The sequence below is a fragment of the Schistosoma haematobium genome, chromosome 2 (assembly GCF_000699445.3).
Source record: "Schistosoma haematobium chromosome 2, whole genome shotgun sequence".
Classification (NCBI taxonomy): domain Eukaryota; kingdom Metazoa; phylum Platyhelminthes; class Trematoda; order Strigeidida; family Schistosomatidae; genus Schistosoma; species Schistosoma haematobium.
In genome coordinates, this window is record NC_067197.1 from 11,082,328 (window position 1) to 11,095,791 (window position 13,464).

The 13,464-nt window shown below is 35.7% G+C and overlaps 1 protein-coding gene across 1 annotated transcript in view; it reads left to right on the top strand.

Moving 5' to 3' along the window:
* The window catches only part of PBRM1 (Protein polybromo-1), a 38,164-nt gene that overhangs the window by 9,981 nt on the left and 14,719 nt on the right, over nt 1-13,464 (top strand). Inside the window, exons 7-18 of the mRNA XM_012942185.2 lie at nt 1,292-1,459; nt 1,675-1,760; nt 1,913-2,380; nt 2,481-2,550; nt 3,127-3,291; nt 3,876-4,088; nt 4,225-4,353; nt 6,239-6,438; nt 7,856-8,228; nt 8,318-8,986; nt 9,326-9,727; nt 11,517-11,591. Coding sequence (XP_012797639.2) covers nt 1,292-1,459; nt 1,675-1,760; nt 1,913-2,380; nt 2,481-2,550; nt 3,127-3,291; nt 3,876-4,088; nt 4,225-4,353; nt 6,239-6,438; nt 7,856-8,228; nt 8,318-8,986; nt 9,326-9,727; nt 11,517-11,591 — 3,018 coding nt within the window. The remainder of the gene's footprint in view (nt 1-1,291; nt 1,460-1,674; nt 1,761-1,912; nt 2,381-2,480; nt 2,551-3,126; nt 3,292-3,875; nt 4,089-4,224; nt 4,354-6,238; nt 6,439-7,855; nt 8,229-8,317; nt 8,987-9,325; nt 9,728-11,516; nt 11,592-13,464) is intronic.

Consider the following 13,464-nt stretch of genomic DNA (forward strand, 5'->3'; position numbering starts at 1 on the left):
AACTGGTAGTAACATTTAGTAAAACTGAAATATACATTCATTATTTATTAGCTATCAGGTCGTTGTGTGTGTATTCAGATGACAGTTAAGGTCTTTAATGTGATTTATCTATGTCTTGTTCAGAATAAAAAGTCTGTGTTAGTTTATGTCTCCTACTTTTGTTCACCTGATGAAATGATTGTACTCTTTTCTTTCAAAACAGATGCAAACCAGTAACCCTGGACATCGTATATTGGTTATGATATAAGCACTTCTCATAGAGTCGTTGAAGAAAGTTAGGGCATTAGTCCTTGAAATCACTAACTTCTAGTCTTAACGTTGTAGGTAGATGCAGACTGCTTGGTTGGGGTCCGCGTAACTATCGTAACCAATGGTTGGAGACTTTGGGTGATATGTCTCAGAATCGATCACAATGGCGTCGGTGTAGACACTCTGTTTTCCATTAAACTATGAGATTAAAATTGCTTTATATCTTTCTACCAACTAATTCTTTGTTCCTGTACTATATCATTATATGCAATTTTTCTTTTATGTATTACCACCATCGAATCAACTACTTCTATGAATTTGGTGTTCATCTTGTGCTAATGAGGTGTGGCAACTTGGATGTATGTGCCTGGTCCTACGTTGTAGCTGACTGACTGGCGTAGAGTCATTTATTTATTTATTTCAACACATAAACTTTAGTTCAAGAGGGCACCAAATATATATGCGCCACACCATATTTGTGTGTGTGTAGGCTGTGATACTGCCCGGGTGCCCAGACCGAAGCAGGTGGTTTTCTTAGGGGGCCACACCCTGAGCCTTTGACCTAAAGGTCTGACCCACAAGGCAGTGGAGCATCGTGAGGAGATGCAGTCCCATGGTAACCGGTGACCAACGATTCGTTCATACGCCATTTGTTCCTTCAGGATACTGGAGCCCATGTGCACTATTGGTTTGGAATCAGGGTTTTCCAACTCTCTTAGGTGGACTCTCCATGTTCACCAACCCGGTTAAGGCGCCGAACGTCCGCTTTTCGTCTTCTCAATTTCGTAAACAACACCAGTGGTACGAGAAGGCAATGAGTAGGACTTCCCTGGTAGAGGGTGTATACGTGTGGCCATGTGAGAGCATTTCGAGAGGGAGAGCGGACTTTCCCCACTCTCGGTCATACCAGGGCATTTGGGGGCAGAGTCATTTACTACGCAACGTAGTATAAATATTTGATTTTATTGTAACTATGTGAACAATTAAAATATGGACTGTATGCTGTTATTCTTTAATTAATCAATCTTTTTCTCCATTTCAGCTTTATCCTGTGTACTACGTTGTTATCAAGGAGCCAATTGACTTAAGAATGATTGCCAGACGGATTTCGTCTGGAAAATATAATTCCATGGATGAGTTGGAAAGAGATTTTTTACTGTTAACTCGGAATGCTAAAACTTTTAACGAACCAAAGTCAGTTATCTACCAGGTTGGTTTGAGAATTAATAATTTTGTTTTGGACTACCCGTATTTGTGTTTTTGTTGGCTTTCCTTTCACAGTCATTATGTACCAAGTAAGAACCTCATAATCCAACTAGTTTGGTTCATTGTATCATTAAAATGAACAATTCTTATAGCTAAAGGACCTCGTTTAGTTTAATAATTAATATACTTACAACTTCTAATGTCACATTTATTCTTCAGGATGCAGCAACATTGGCCAGAATTTTGAAGGGTAAACGTAGTGAAGCAGAACATCCTCCAGTTCGAACTAACCGGGAGCGTGGAAAGTAAGTGGGTAAAAGCTTTCATTTACATCTCGAGTTTGTTCCTAACAATATCCAACTATATGTTTTCATCGTTTGTCTTAATATACGTTTTTGTGCCACTTAGGCTTTCAGCTCATAATAATGTATGCATCATTTTTCTTTTTAAATTTAAGGCGTGCATCTCGTTTAAATTACATACCACATGAGGTTGTGGAGCAGTTTGCTTCAATGCCTGACTTATCTGATCCTCCGGACAGTTCAAGCCAAATAGATGAATGTACTGAAGCAGCTTTTGAACTTTCTGGGGATGATGAGGATACTCGAGCAACTGGTACATCTCAAAGCTGTTCATCTGTAGCTTCAATGTCCATAAAAAGAAAACGTGGACGCCCTCGTCGTAATCCCTATCCTGAAGATACAATAAAACGAAGTCCATCAAGAGAACCTCTTTCTCCAGCAAGCATGCATTCTCAGTATAGTACAAGTGCAACTGGTGAACTAGGTGGAACTAATTTACCACATTCATGTGCTTCACGAGCCCATAGACGCTTACAAGAAAAACTTTTACAAGTCGTATTGGATGCTCTTAATGAAGATGGTCAACCAATGTCAACACCATTTTTCCGACTTCCTTCTAGAAGGTGTGTGCGTAATATGTATTTGGAGATAACATTGTTCTTCAAATTCACACGTATCATCTTTTACCATACTTAATCATTTGTTTTCGGTTTTTCGTTTCAGATTATATCCTGACTACTATGAGGAGATTACCAATCCATTATGCCTCTCGAGTATTAAGAAGAAAATTAAGGTAATTGTTTCTATTATTACTATGAGGGATTTATGGAGATTGTAGTATTTATACAGTTAAAATCATGAACTGATCTTAGCTAGATCATCATTGGAAATCTGCAAGCGCTGGACAGCATGGGAGTCTTGAGAAGTGCTCATCCACGATTTCAGACGTGGGGATCAAACCAATACCTTTTGTCTTGGGCACGGATGCTTAACCTCTAAACTACTGAGCTCGTGATCCAACAGTGTTAATGTGGAGCATTAGTCAATCTATGATCTTGCCCAACCCCTTATCCACTGCCTGCGGTGGATAACTGTCTCACGTCACACACAGGCTGAACTCCACTGATCACGGCTCCTCACTAGAACTCCATGAGTTACATATTGGAACTAGTCACTATTGAGCATTGGATTATTATTAATATGGGAGATTTGTGGAGATTGTATTATTATTAATATTATCCTGTATTCTTTTTAGACGAGTTGTATTGATTAATTGGTTAATGTTGGATATATTTTACGAATTGCGCCTAATTTTATGTGAATTAAATAGATCATCAATCTTATTTTATATTCAACTACTTTTTTTCAGAGATATGAATACACTTCATTAGATACTGTTCTCATGGATTTAGATATAGTATTCAACAATGCTCAACAATATAATGTTGAACAAAGTGCAATACATCAGGATTCTATTCGTTTGCAAGAGATTGCCCATAAAAAGTGTATAGAACTTAAGAATTCAGAAATAGCAGTAAGTTGTTCACTTATGATAATGTTTGTTACTCCTAGTTAAAGCATCCATAACTCTTTGTCATTAGTGAAAAAATCTCATTCTAAATCTTCTATTCATATGAATCAATTTACCAGTAAATTTTCCACACTCTAGAATTATTTATCACAATCTGTCTGTGAATTAAAATCACTCCCATCTTTTGTTTGCTGCATCAATGCCTACTTCTCTGAAAATGCCTTGAATATGTTTACACATTCAAGTATATCCCATTCCACAAGTGAGATTATAGGAACTTTAAATGTTTACTCGTTTTTATTACTGAACCCACTAAATAAACCTCTCTAACTGGCATTACTTTACATTGATACCAACCCTGGAAACCTTAACTAATTTGAATAATATCTAACACGAACAGTAGATCACAAAATAACCTGGCACGTATAATATGGTAGATCTTAATGAATTATCGTAATAGTTTTTGCTTTTGTTGTTCTGTTATTATTATTTTAACCATAATAATAATTATGTTAACTAAACTCTGTCTTATGTCTGTGAAAGAAGCTAACAATTTGTATGATTATTTTCTCATTCATATTTCGTAGTTGAACATTAAACCAGATAATCCAGATACAGTTCCATTCAGTCCTAATGGAAATAATCTAACTGTATCATCAACTACACTGTCAGAAGGCATAAATTATCCACAATATGATCAAACTCCACTTAGACGATCTGGACATCAATTAGTTACAGGAGAAGAGGCTACTTTAAAAAGACTGCAAAATTTATACAAAACTGTTTACTATTTTCGCGCAGTAAGTTGTTTCTTGCTTTCTTCTTACAGACATAATTTCATGTATTATATAGTTTGATTTATTAATATTTTCCAAACTATTAATTTCTACTATCTAGTTGTAATACTTTCTTCTCTTTGATCCTGTGTTTAATTAGAACGATGGACATTATCCTCGAGATACATTTGTAAGCTTACCATCAAGGGATGTACATCCAGATTATTACCAAGTAATTTCTAATCCAATAGATTTAACAATGATCAAACATAAAATGGATGAAGGAAAAGTAAGCTTTTATAAGAATTATATTATATTACATTTGTTTATTGATAGATAATTCCGTTTATTAACTGTTCACTGTGTTGAATGATGGTAGCTCAGTGATTTTCACATAATCAACTTTCAAACATTGGCTCACATGTTCAGAGTTGACACTAATCGAGTAGTTGGATAATGCAATGTCATATTGATTGTAAAATATTGGGTAGTTGGATGACAGAAGATTATAATAATCAAAATAATTACTCGAAAAGTTCAATTAAACAATTGCTACATTATATAATATCTAAAAAATATTGGCAAAATACTTTGATGAAAGGTCAGTATTGTGGTAGCTATGTAAGAATAAAAAGACGGATATTGAGAATATGTAAAATTACAAAAAGAAACTAGCTAAGAAAATTGTTTTAATATTTTTGAAAAGGTGTAATCAATCCAAGTTTAGCTAAACTCACTCCTATATCGATGGGCAAGGTAACTAGAGTGGTTATACAAACTTCCTTTGAATGCAAATGTTAGATTTTTGAATGTGGATTTTGGTAGCTTCAGCAATGTACAAAAGACTAACTCTTAAACCATTCGGCAAATTTGATGGGATTTGGTGAATAATGGTAAAAGCTTTATTCATGTCACCTTGATGTCCTGTGCCCATCATGTGAGCAATAATAGAACTCTTAGCCACTTTTACCTGTCCTTTGCTCAACCAAGATGGATAGTGTTTCGTTGTATAGTGATGGAGTTGCTGAATTTTACACCCTATATACAACTGACTTCACAGGAGCAGTCGAATTGCTAAATACACATAGACTTAGAAAATTCAAGGAGTTCGTCTTTAGTGGTGCTTTTCATTATCGGACGACTGTATATGTCAATGTATAGCCATAATGAAAAACTAGTGGAAAGGAAATTTTACTCTATTCGTTCTTTTTAATAAATGCCAATATGAGAATTTTCATTGTACTCGAATTTCCTCTATTGTATTTACTGTTCTGCTAAAACCCTCAAAATATAGTTCTTATTGTCTGTGCAAAAGTATAGGGTTATGCGAACAAATAGTTCCAAAAGTGTTAAACTGGTGTGCTGAACCCCTTAAGCAGGTAAGTATATACATTATATGGCTAGCAGGCAATCGGAGTATAATTCAGATAAGCCGAAGCATAAAAATCGCATATTATGTCCTATGCCGTCATTTACTTCTCTAAGTCTACCACTATTTGTAATGAATGATCTGTGTTGGGGGTTCTAGAACCCCAGAACTCACTTGGTTAATGTCTTATTCTTTTAATTTTATTTTTGAAAATTGGACTTGTTTTTGCTCCGAAAGCACCCATTTTCACCTTCATATTGTATTTCTTACTTGGGAGGACCTTAAATATCATTGGTTAGTTGTCTCTTTTAATATGCTATTTTGTACCGTTCCTCAAGGACATTTTTATGCTGTATATATACGCTTGAGTTGTTATTGTTCGTGCTTCTGCCTGCTTGTGGAATACATTTTCCCTCTTCTGAATGAAGACTTCTCTCTCTTGTTGGCTGTTCTGGGATTCATCGATACAGTTAGCTTATTTGGTCATTGTGTCTCTTAGTCTTTGTTCCATTCTCAGATTTATGTGAACTCGTAATCTCTTCAAACGTAACAATTCGAGAACGCTTCTCTTTGCTTAATATACGTGAAATATCAGACTGACGAATTCCAACATACCTTTCTACTCCTTGTAGACTTCAGAGTTGACCAATATTAAGAACTCTGTTAAATGCTGATAAATTTAAATATTTTTATGAGACGATTTATAAATTTTATTTTTCAGCGTATAATCAAATCTCACATTAGGTATTCTAATTTTACAGAGATCTCTCTCATTTTCTCTTTTATTCCCGCATATCTTTCTCAGTACTCGTCACACGATGAAATGGTTCTTGATCTTCAATTGATGTTTAACAATGCTTGGAATTATAATGAAGAAGGTTCGTCAGTTTATAATGATGCAAAGCTTTTGGATTCGATTGTTAAAAAGCGCTTGAGGACTTTTGTCTCATATAATGGCAATGTTAATCGACCAATAACTTCTCGTAGTTCACTTACTACGGAACCGTGAGTTTCACTTCTCTTCTTGCAGTTGATATGGATCAAAATATTGTTGGAGGTATTTTTCAGTATAAATCTCTAAGGTCAAAGTTGTGTTACATCAAAAACAAACAGTCTATTACATACTTGTGTTCTTGTTCCTTGTATTCAGACAAATAACAATTAGATCATAAATTTGCGAAGGAAAGCATGTCAGCATCGTCACTACTAACAACAAACAGACGATGGTGATAATCGTGTAGCCTGTTATTTTAATGTGTTGATTGTGGACATGTTATGCAATAAAACAAAGGATGCCTTATTACAAACTAACCACTGTCCAGTCATGCGGATCAAAAAAGATTTCTTAGTGGTGAATATGCAAGAAAATCTTGCTACGCTTGTGCTGGGAATTATATATTGTACCAAAATATAATATTGAATAGTGCTATTAATAATAATAATAATAATAATAATAATAATAATAACAATAATAATAACAATCTATAACCTGTTTTATGCCGACAGTATGGTTTGTGTGAAAGAGGGAATGTTAGTCTTCACAGGTTGTTCCAAAGCTCGGTTTCTATTCTTCTCAAGGACATTAGGTCGTTATCAAATCTCTGTCATCACAATGATATAATATTTGCATATTATCTGACGCTGAGAAATTATTATATCAATAGTGTATTCAAAGCTCCTTTCACATATTGTACACATTTGTATCATGTCCCTCACTTTGTGGCTGACAGACCAACATGCACAGGTGATTTGAGCTGCTGATTCATTATTATCGCAAAAGGTTTCATCAGCGGAATTAATGTGTGAAAATGAAATCCTCATTCAAAAATTATATTTTGTCCCAACATTTAATTTAGCCCACTTCCATATCTAATGAAATTATAATTTCTGTATAAGCATCATTAAAGATTGACTAAATTGTTAGTGTGATTCTCCGAATGAGCTTGGATTATAAAAAATTCTAATAAACAGTAGCTTAATGTTTCATGCGTCGTAAATCCACCTTCTTTGTGCTGTCATTAACTGTGTATTGTTTCTAGTTTATGCCGTATGGGTGATCCGAAGATTTAAAACGTTGTTCAAACCCGCGTAAAATTATTCTTGTTATTTAGATGTCTTGATTTTCTCAGTTTTTTAAATTTCATGTTTTACATGTAACAAAAACCTGAATATTTCTGTTTCATTTCAGAGGAAATCAACGTGACATAAATATTGAGTAACAGAATAGGGCAGTAATTCTTCCCTTACCTTTAGTCTACAGACTGATTCACTCATTTTAACGAATTCACTTCATTAATTTGCGTTTATGTCATTTAACCAGTCTCCTTCATTGGTGAATTATCATTTCTGTAAATTTTTTTTTCATTCTCTATAAATTCATCCCAACTTTCATACTTAATTTTTAAATTTACGTTAAATTTAGTTTAACACAACAGTTGGATGGTTCAAATATTCAGTCACATGCTAGTTTAGTCAATACTGTTCCTGCTGTTCATCATCAACAATCTGGTCAACCAACTTGTTCACTCTTACAACGTGTCATGTTGGAGCTTTTTCAGGCAGTTCGTGAATATCAAATCAACGGGAGAGTTTTATCTAATCCGTTTATGCGTTTACCAACTAGAAATGAGCTTCCAACTTATTATGAGTTTATTAAGAAACCCATAGAATTACAAAGTGTGGCTAAACAACTGGTTCAAATGAAATATACGGATTTTGAAGAGTTCGCTGGTGAACTTTTTCTGATGTTTGACAACGCATGCAGATTTAATGAACCTGATTCACAGATTTATGCGGTGAGCTTGATTTTCCTACCTAGCCATTCATTCAACTTTTTACTATCTCTAAAACTGGTAATACATTATTAAATTTTTCTGTGATTTAGGATACACTGATACTTCATCGGGTTTGTCTTGCCAAGCGATCATTATTATTGTCTGCCCATCAGCAGTCACTTTCAATACCTCCATGTGTTGCTCCTGATGTTTCTACTGGCTTACGTCGTCTGCTGACTAATCTTCATAATGCAATGTTAACGGCTTGCGATGCAGATGGTCGAGGATTAGTAGATTCATTAATAGCTGGTGATGGTACTGAATCTATGCTTACTTCAGTGACTGCAGCTCGTTTGGCTGCGCTTCATCGTGCAGTGGCAGAAGGTTCTTATCATCGTCTTGATAGTCTTCAGTCAGACTGGCTTGGGATATTGGCTAGAGCCCGAATCGGAGAAGGATCTGATCAACCAGCGGAAGTGAAAAATCCTTGCCCTACTAAACAACAACGATTAGATGCTGCTGAATTAGCTCACCGTTGGGTTCGTCTTAGGGATGAATTATGCCATCGGAGATCGGGAACTCAAACTTCACCAAATAATGAGTCTGGATCTGTATTACCTTCTCATGTGGTTTTGTACAGTCCTGCCTTGTCGTATACAGAAGCAGCCTTAGAACGTGATATTACTGAAGAAAATGCAAACCATAAACTTCCAGTTTATGATGATGAGAACGGAGAAGAAACTTTAAATCCACTTTCAGATGGAGAATGCGAATTGAAAGTATGCTTTTATTATGATTACTTTTTCAGTATTATCCAATAGTATTATAGATAATCGGGGTCTATACAGTTTTCACACTTAAACTAAGTCTCAATTTATGGTGTCAGTTTTGCATTTTTTTTGCATTCTGTGTAGCATCTTTATATTACTGTTGTTTATCTGTAACGTAGAATGTATTATATCTATGTGATCTGAATTAGTTTTTCGAAATCCTTTACAGCACTTCATCATGAGGGGTTTCGAAGATTAAGCTGTTTACTTTGTACTTATGCAAAAAAATTAAAATTTTCCACTCATAATTCAGTAAATAATTATTTTGTAATCAAATATTTCTTTAAGCATTTCGAAGCACGTGGTCAAACGTATCATGTTGGAGATTATGTATATGTTGAACCGATGCGACCCAATGTTACTCAATGCCATATTGGTCGCATAACACGTATTAGCCGGGTAGAGCATTCGCTGTCCAAAATCGAAGAACAAATACCTAATAAAGATCAATCGAAAAGGGAAAACAGTTGTGATAACATTGAATCGTCTGTGAAGGTCGACCATCCTTATACAATCAATGTTCGACTGTCTATGTATTTACGACCAGCTGAAGCACATCCTTCACGTCGAAGGCGTCTTTTAGCCGCTGAAGTTTTTCGTACAGCTCTTGGTGAGACAGTTCAAATTAATCAAATAATGGGACGTTGTCTTGTGATGCATATTTCGCAATTCATTCGTTACAAGCCAAAAGTTAGTTAACAATTATAAACTTTGTCGTTTGTAAGAAAATATCAAAGCATCATTCACTGTTGTACTTAAAAATAACTATAAATTTCAACTTATAGATGAGGCTTGTAAACATCTCTCTAGTCTTTTAACGTTCTGATGAATAGAAACGTTCAAGTTTGACCATTAGTTGGAAACGGGTACTAGGTAAAGATGGCAAATCCATTGATGAAGTAGTGAAACTTCATCAGTTGAGATGGCTGGGACACGTGTTACGTATGCCCAACTACCAACTGCCTCGACGTGCGTTGTTCAGTGGTATAGGAGTAGGTTGGAAGAAAGCTAGGGGTGACCAGACCAAAACATGGCATAAGTCCATGAAGTCACTGACAACTGGACTGAGTCATGCTGGTAGGTGTAGACTACCTGGTTGGGGACCGCGAATTGATAGCAACCGATGGTTAGAGACCCTGGATGACATGGCTCAAAATCGTTTTCAATGGCGCAGGTGCATCCACTCTTTGTGTTCTTCTAAATTCTAATCTCCTGATTCTTCATTGTCTCTTTTTCTCTTCTCAAATTTATTTCACTGGATTATACTCTTTAAATAACATCTCCAAACCCTAATCTTTCCGATTACTGCTAATACCCCTACTACCTCTAACACTATGGGATTTGAATCGACAACGGCATCTCTGTGCTAATGTGGTATGGCAACTCGAACTGATGTACGTACGTACGAAGTTCTACGTTGTTACTGACTGACTGACTGATTAATTTGTGATAATGATGGTGTGATAAATCCGCCATATAGATTAACAATATAATGAAGAAATAGGAAATGGAAAACGAAAAAAACACATCTGATAAATAATAATCTAAATTCTTGCTATCAGTGTATTATTACTAACCCAGTTACCGTTTAGACAGATTTGTATATTTGGCTATGAATCAGATTTCAAGTGTGATGGGAGCTGGTGATACTAACCGTCTACCCGAATAGAGAAGTAGGATGAGCTGGTTCTTAACCTACAACTCAATGGCTGAATTTTCGTTTCCTTAACTGTTGAGCCACCACTCTTACTCTGTTGACATAGTGAATATCTTTCGATCATCTCGGTCACTGCAAATTTATTAGCTGGTATTTTCTGTACATGTACTTAAGCTCAATTTATTTATTTATTATTTGTTGACATTAAACAGAATTACCTCTTTAAGTATATCATTAGAAAATGTTCCTAGTATTCAAATTTCATTCCATTTGATAGTCATTGTTTCATATCACTTAACTAAGAGGAATAAAGTGGACTTCTGTTTTGTATATTTGCCGTGGGATGTGTATTTGTTTTTTTTGCTAGCCCTATTCATGATTTAGGTCGACAAATATCTACTTAGTAATAGTAAGTAAGTCCATTGCGGATGACTGACTGGTATATACATGTGCAAAGATGAATAGTGACTGGCAGTGGAATCCAGGACGCGCATTTCGTCTTATTTGGAACTCGTCAAGTAGATGTACCTGTATCTCATAGTTGGTGTTCACTCTGAGTGAACATCAATAGGAAGATTTAAACAAACAATACCAAGTGAATTTGGTATATATATGGTTTCGAAACATGGAAGTCAGTTTTATTTTCCGTGAAAGTGATTCTTAATTTTTATGTTTAAGAATGTTGAAATGGTAGAGATTTGCATCGTTAAATAATTTAAACATTTAATTAAAACTACACTCCACTACACTACCAGTAGTATTTTCTAACCTGTCTTTAAATATTTTTATTTTTAATGTGTACTTGCTTTCTCTTCCTTTTAGAATCTTGAAGAACGTGATGTATTTATTTGTGAATCTCAGTTCTCCATTACATCCCAGTTATTTACGAAAGTCAGGGTAGGTTAAGAAAATAATAAAGTTTGATTCATTTCTTTTTGTGACTTATGCAATATATTCTTATATTAAGGTTTATTTATTGTTTATTGAATCCACATGAAATCTGGTATAACTGGGCGCCCAAAAATAGTACGTGCTACACAAGTAAGATTTGCGGGAGTCCAATCAGAAACGTGGTTGCTGGAAATATGCATTGAAAAGAATATACATTAATCGGATGTCGATTCCTGAACTGCTAACATCTAACTGGCGACCACCCGATGTTTATCACAAGGGTCGTTCAATAAATAAGGAAACTTGTTGAAATACTTTGTGCTGAGAATTCTATATCGTACCAAAAATATAATACTGAATAAAGCCATTAATAATAATAATAATAATAATAATAATAATAATAATAATAATAATAATAATAATAATAACTGGATAGTTTCGACGAACTTCAGTTGACATACTGTTGATAGTTTATCATGGGCTCTGATCTAACCAATAGCATTCCGGTAAAGGTTCCTCAGTCGGTTTATGTATTTTTGGTAACTGATTTCGATAATAAATGTGACCGCAACACAGTGGTTGAAGATACCCTTTACCATCTTTAGGTCAAAATGAAAATAGTTATACATTGATAAGTGTTCTTTAATTTACTTAATACATCCATGAACAAGTCAGAGCGCTTCATGGTTTTGTCAGGTGCACTTATCTTGAGCTCCGTTGATAAAGCGGATAAGTATGAAAACTAAGTTTCTAGAGAGTGAGTTATTCGTGGTCAATACAAATGAATTTATATTGTTTCTTGTACATTTTCGCGATCAGGGATTATAACTTGTCTTATGCACTTACATCCGGCTTCTAACGCCTGTCTAATACCGCAGTTAATTTATTTGGCAACACTAAATCATACACCTTGAAAATCACTAAAATTATCCTAACAGATCTTGCTATTCTCATTTGTTTAAAGTTAGTTATTACCTTATGTATTTCATCAAGAGTTTAGTTCTATTCAAGCTGTCAGCATTTGGCAACTGGAGATTAAACAGATATTACCGAAACAGATAGCGGTAACTGTCTATTGCAACATTACTCAGAGTATAACCTGTTCCTGGCTAACACTAACTTCCGGCACAGTCATTGCGGGTGTGCTACCTGGTGTCCCCCATCTACGTCTCAAGTTTATACTCAAATTAATCACATCGCGATCAACTACCGCCAGTGTGGTTGTGTACAAGACTGCCACCCCTTTCAGTGTACCTATGTGGACCTTAATCATGCACTTGTTTGCGTTAATCTCACCTTACTTTTCAGTGGCCAACAAATTCATCGTCCTAAACAAATCAGTGTCAGCAAATTGGTTGCAGCTTCTGTTGCGACAAAATATCAAACGGAGCTAGGTTCAAGGCTAGCAATTGCATGACTCCATGAGAATGGCGAATAAAGTCGCTTGCGGCTTTGCGAAACGTTTCGCTTACAAGCACAGGGTTTCTACAGACTCCTTACCACTCATTGAAGCCCGTCGGTTTAATCCGGGTGACCGTGATTCTGACTACAAACGAGGGATGTTACGTAATGACATTGGGCAAAGCTTCCGTAAAAACTGATAAGCCTGGTGGTTGGAGCGTGCCAATGAATCGAGAGCTGAAGCTGCTTCTTGTAACTGCCGGGAGCTCTTTCAAGTCATTCGAGTTACCAGCAGCAAGAAGTCTGGCGTGAGCAAAACAATCTGTGAAGATGACGGGATGCAAATGACTAACACCTATCGACGTCTTGGATGGTGGTCAGAGTTTTTCGGGGGGCAGTTCAACTGGTCTGCTGTCCCGTCAACGTCGATCAGACTGTTCTACCCTCGATTGCGCGTGATGACTGTTCCACCTATAAC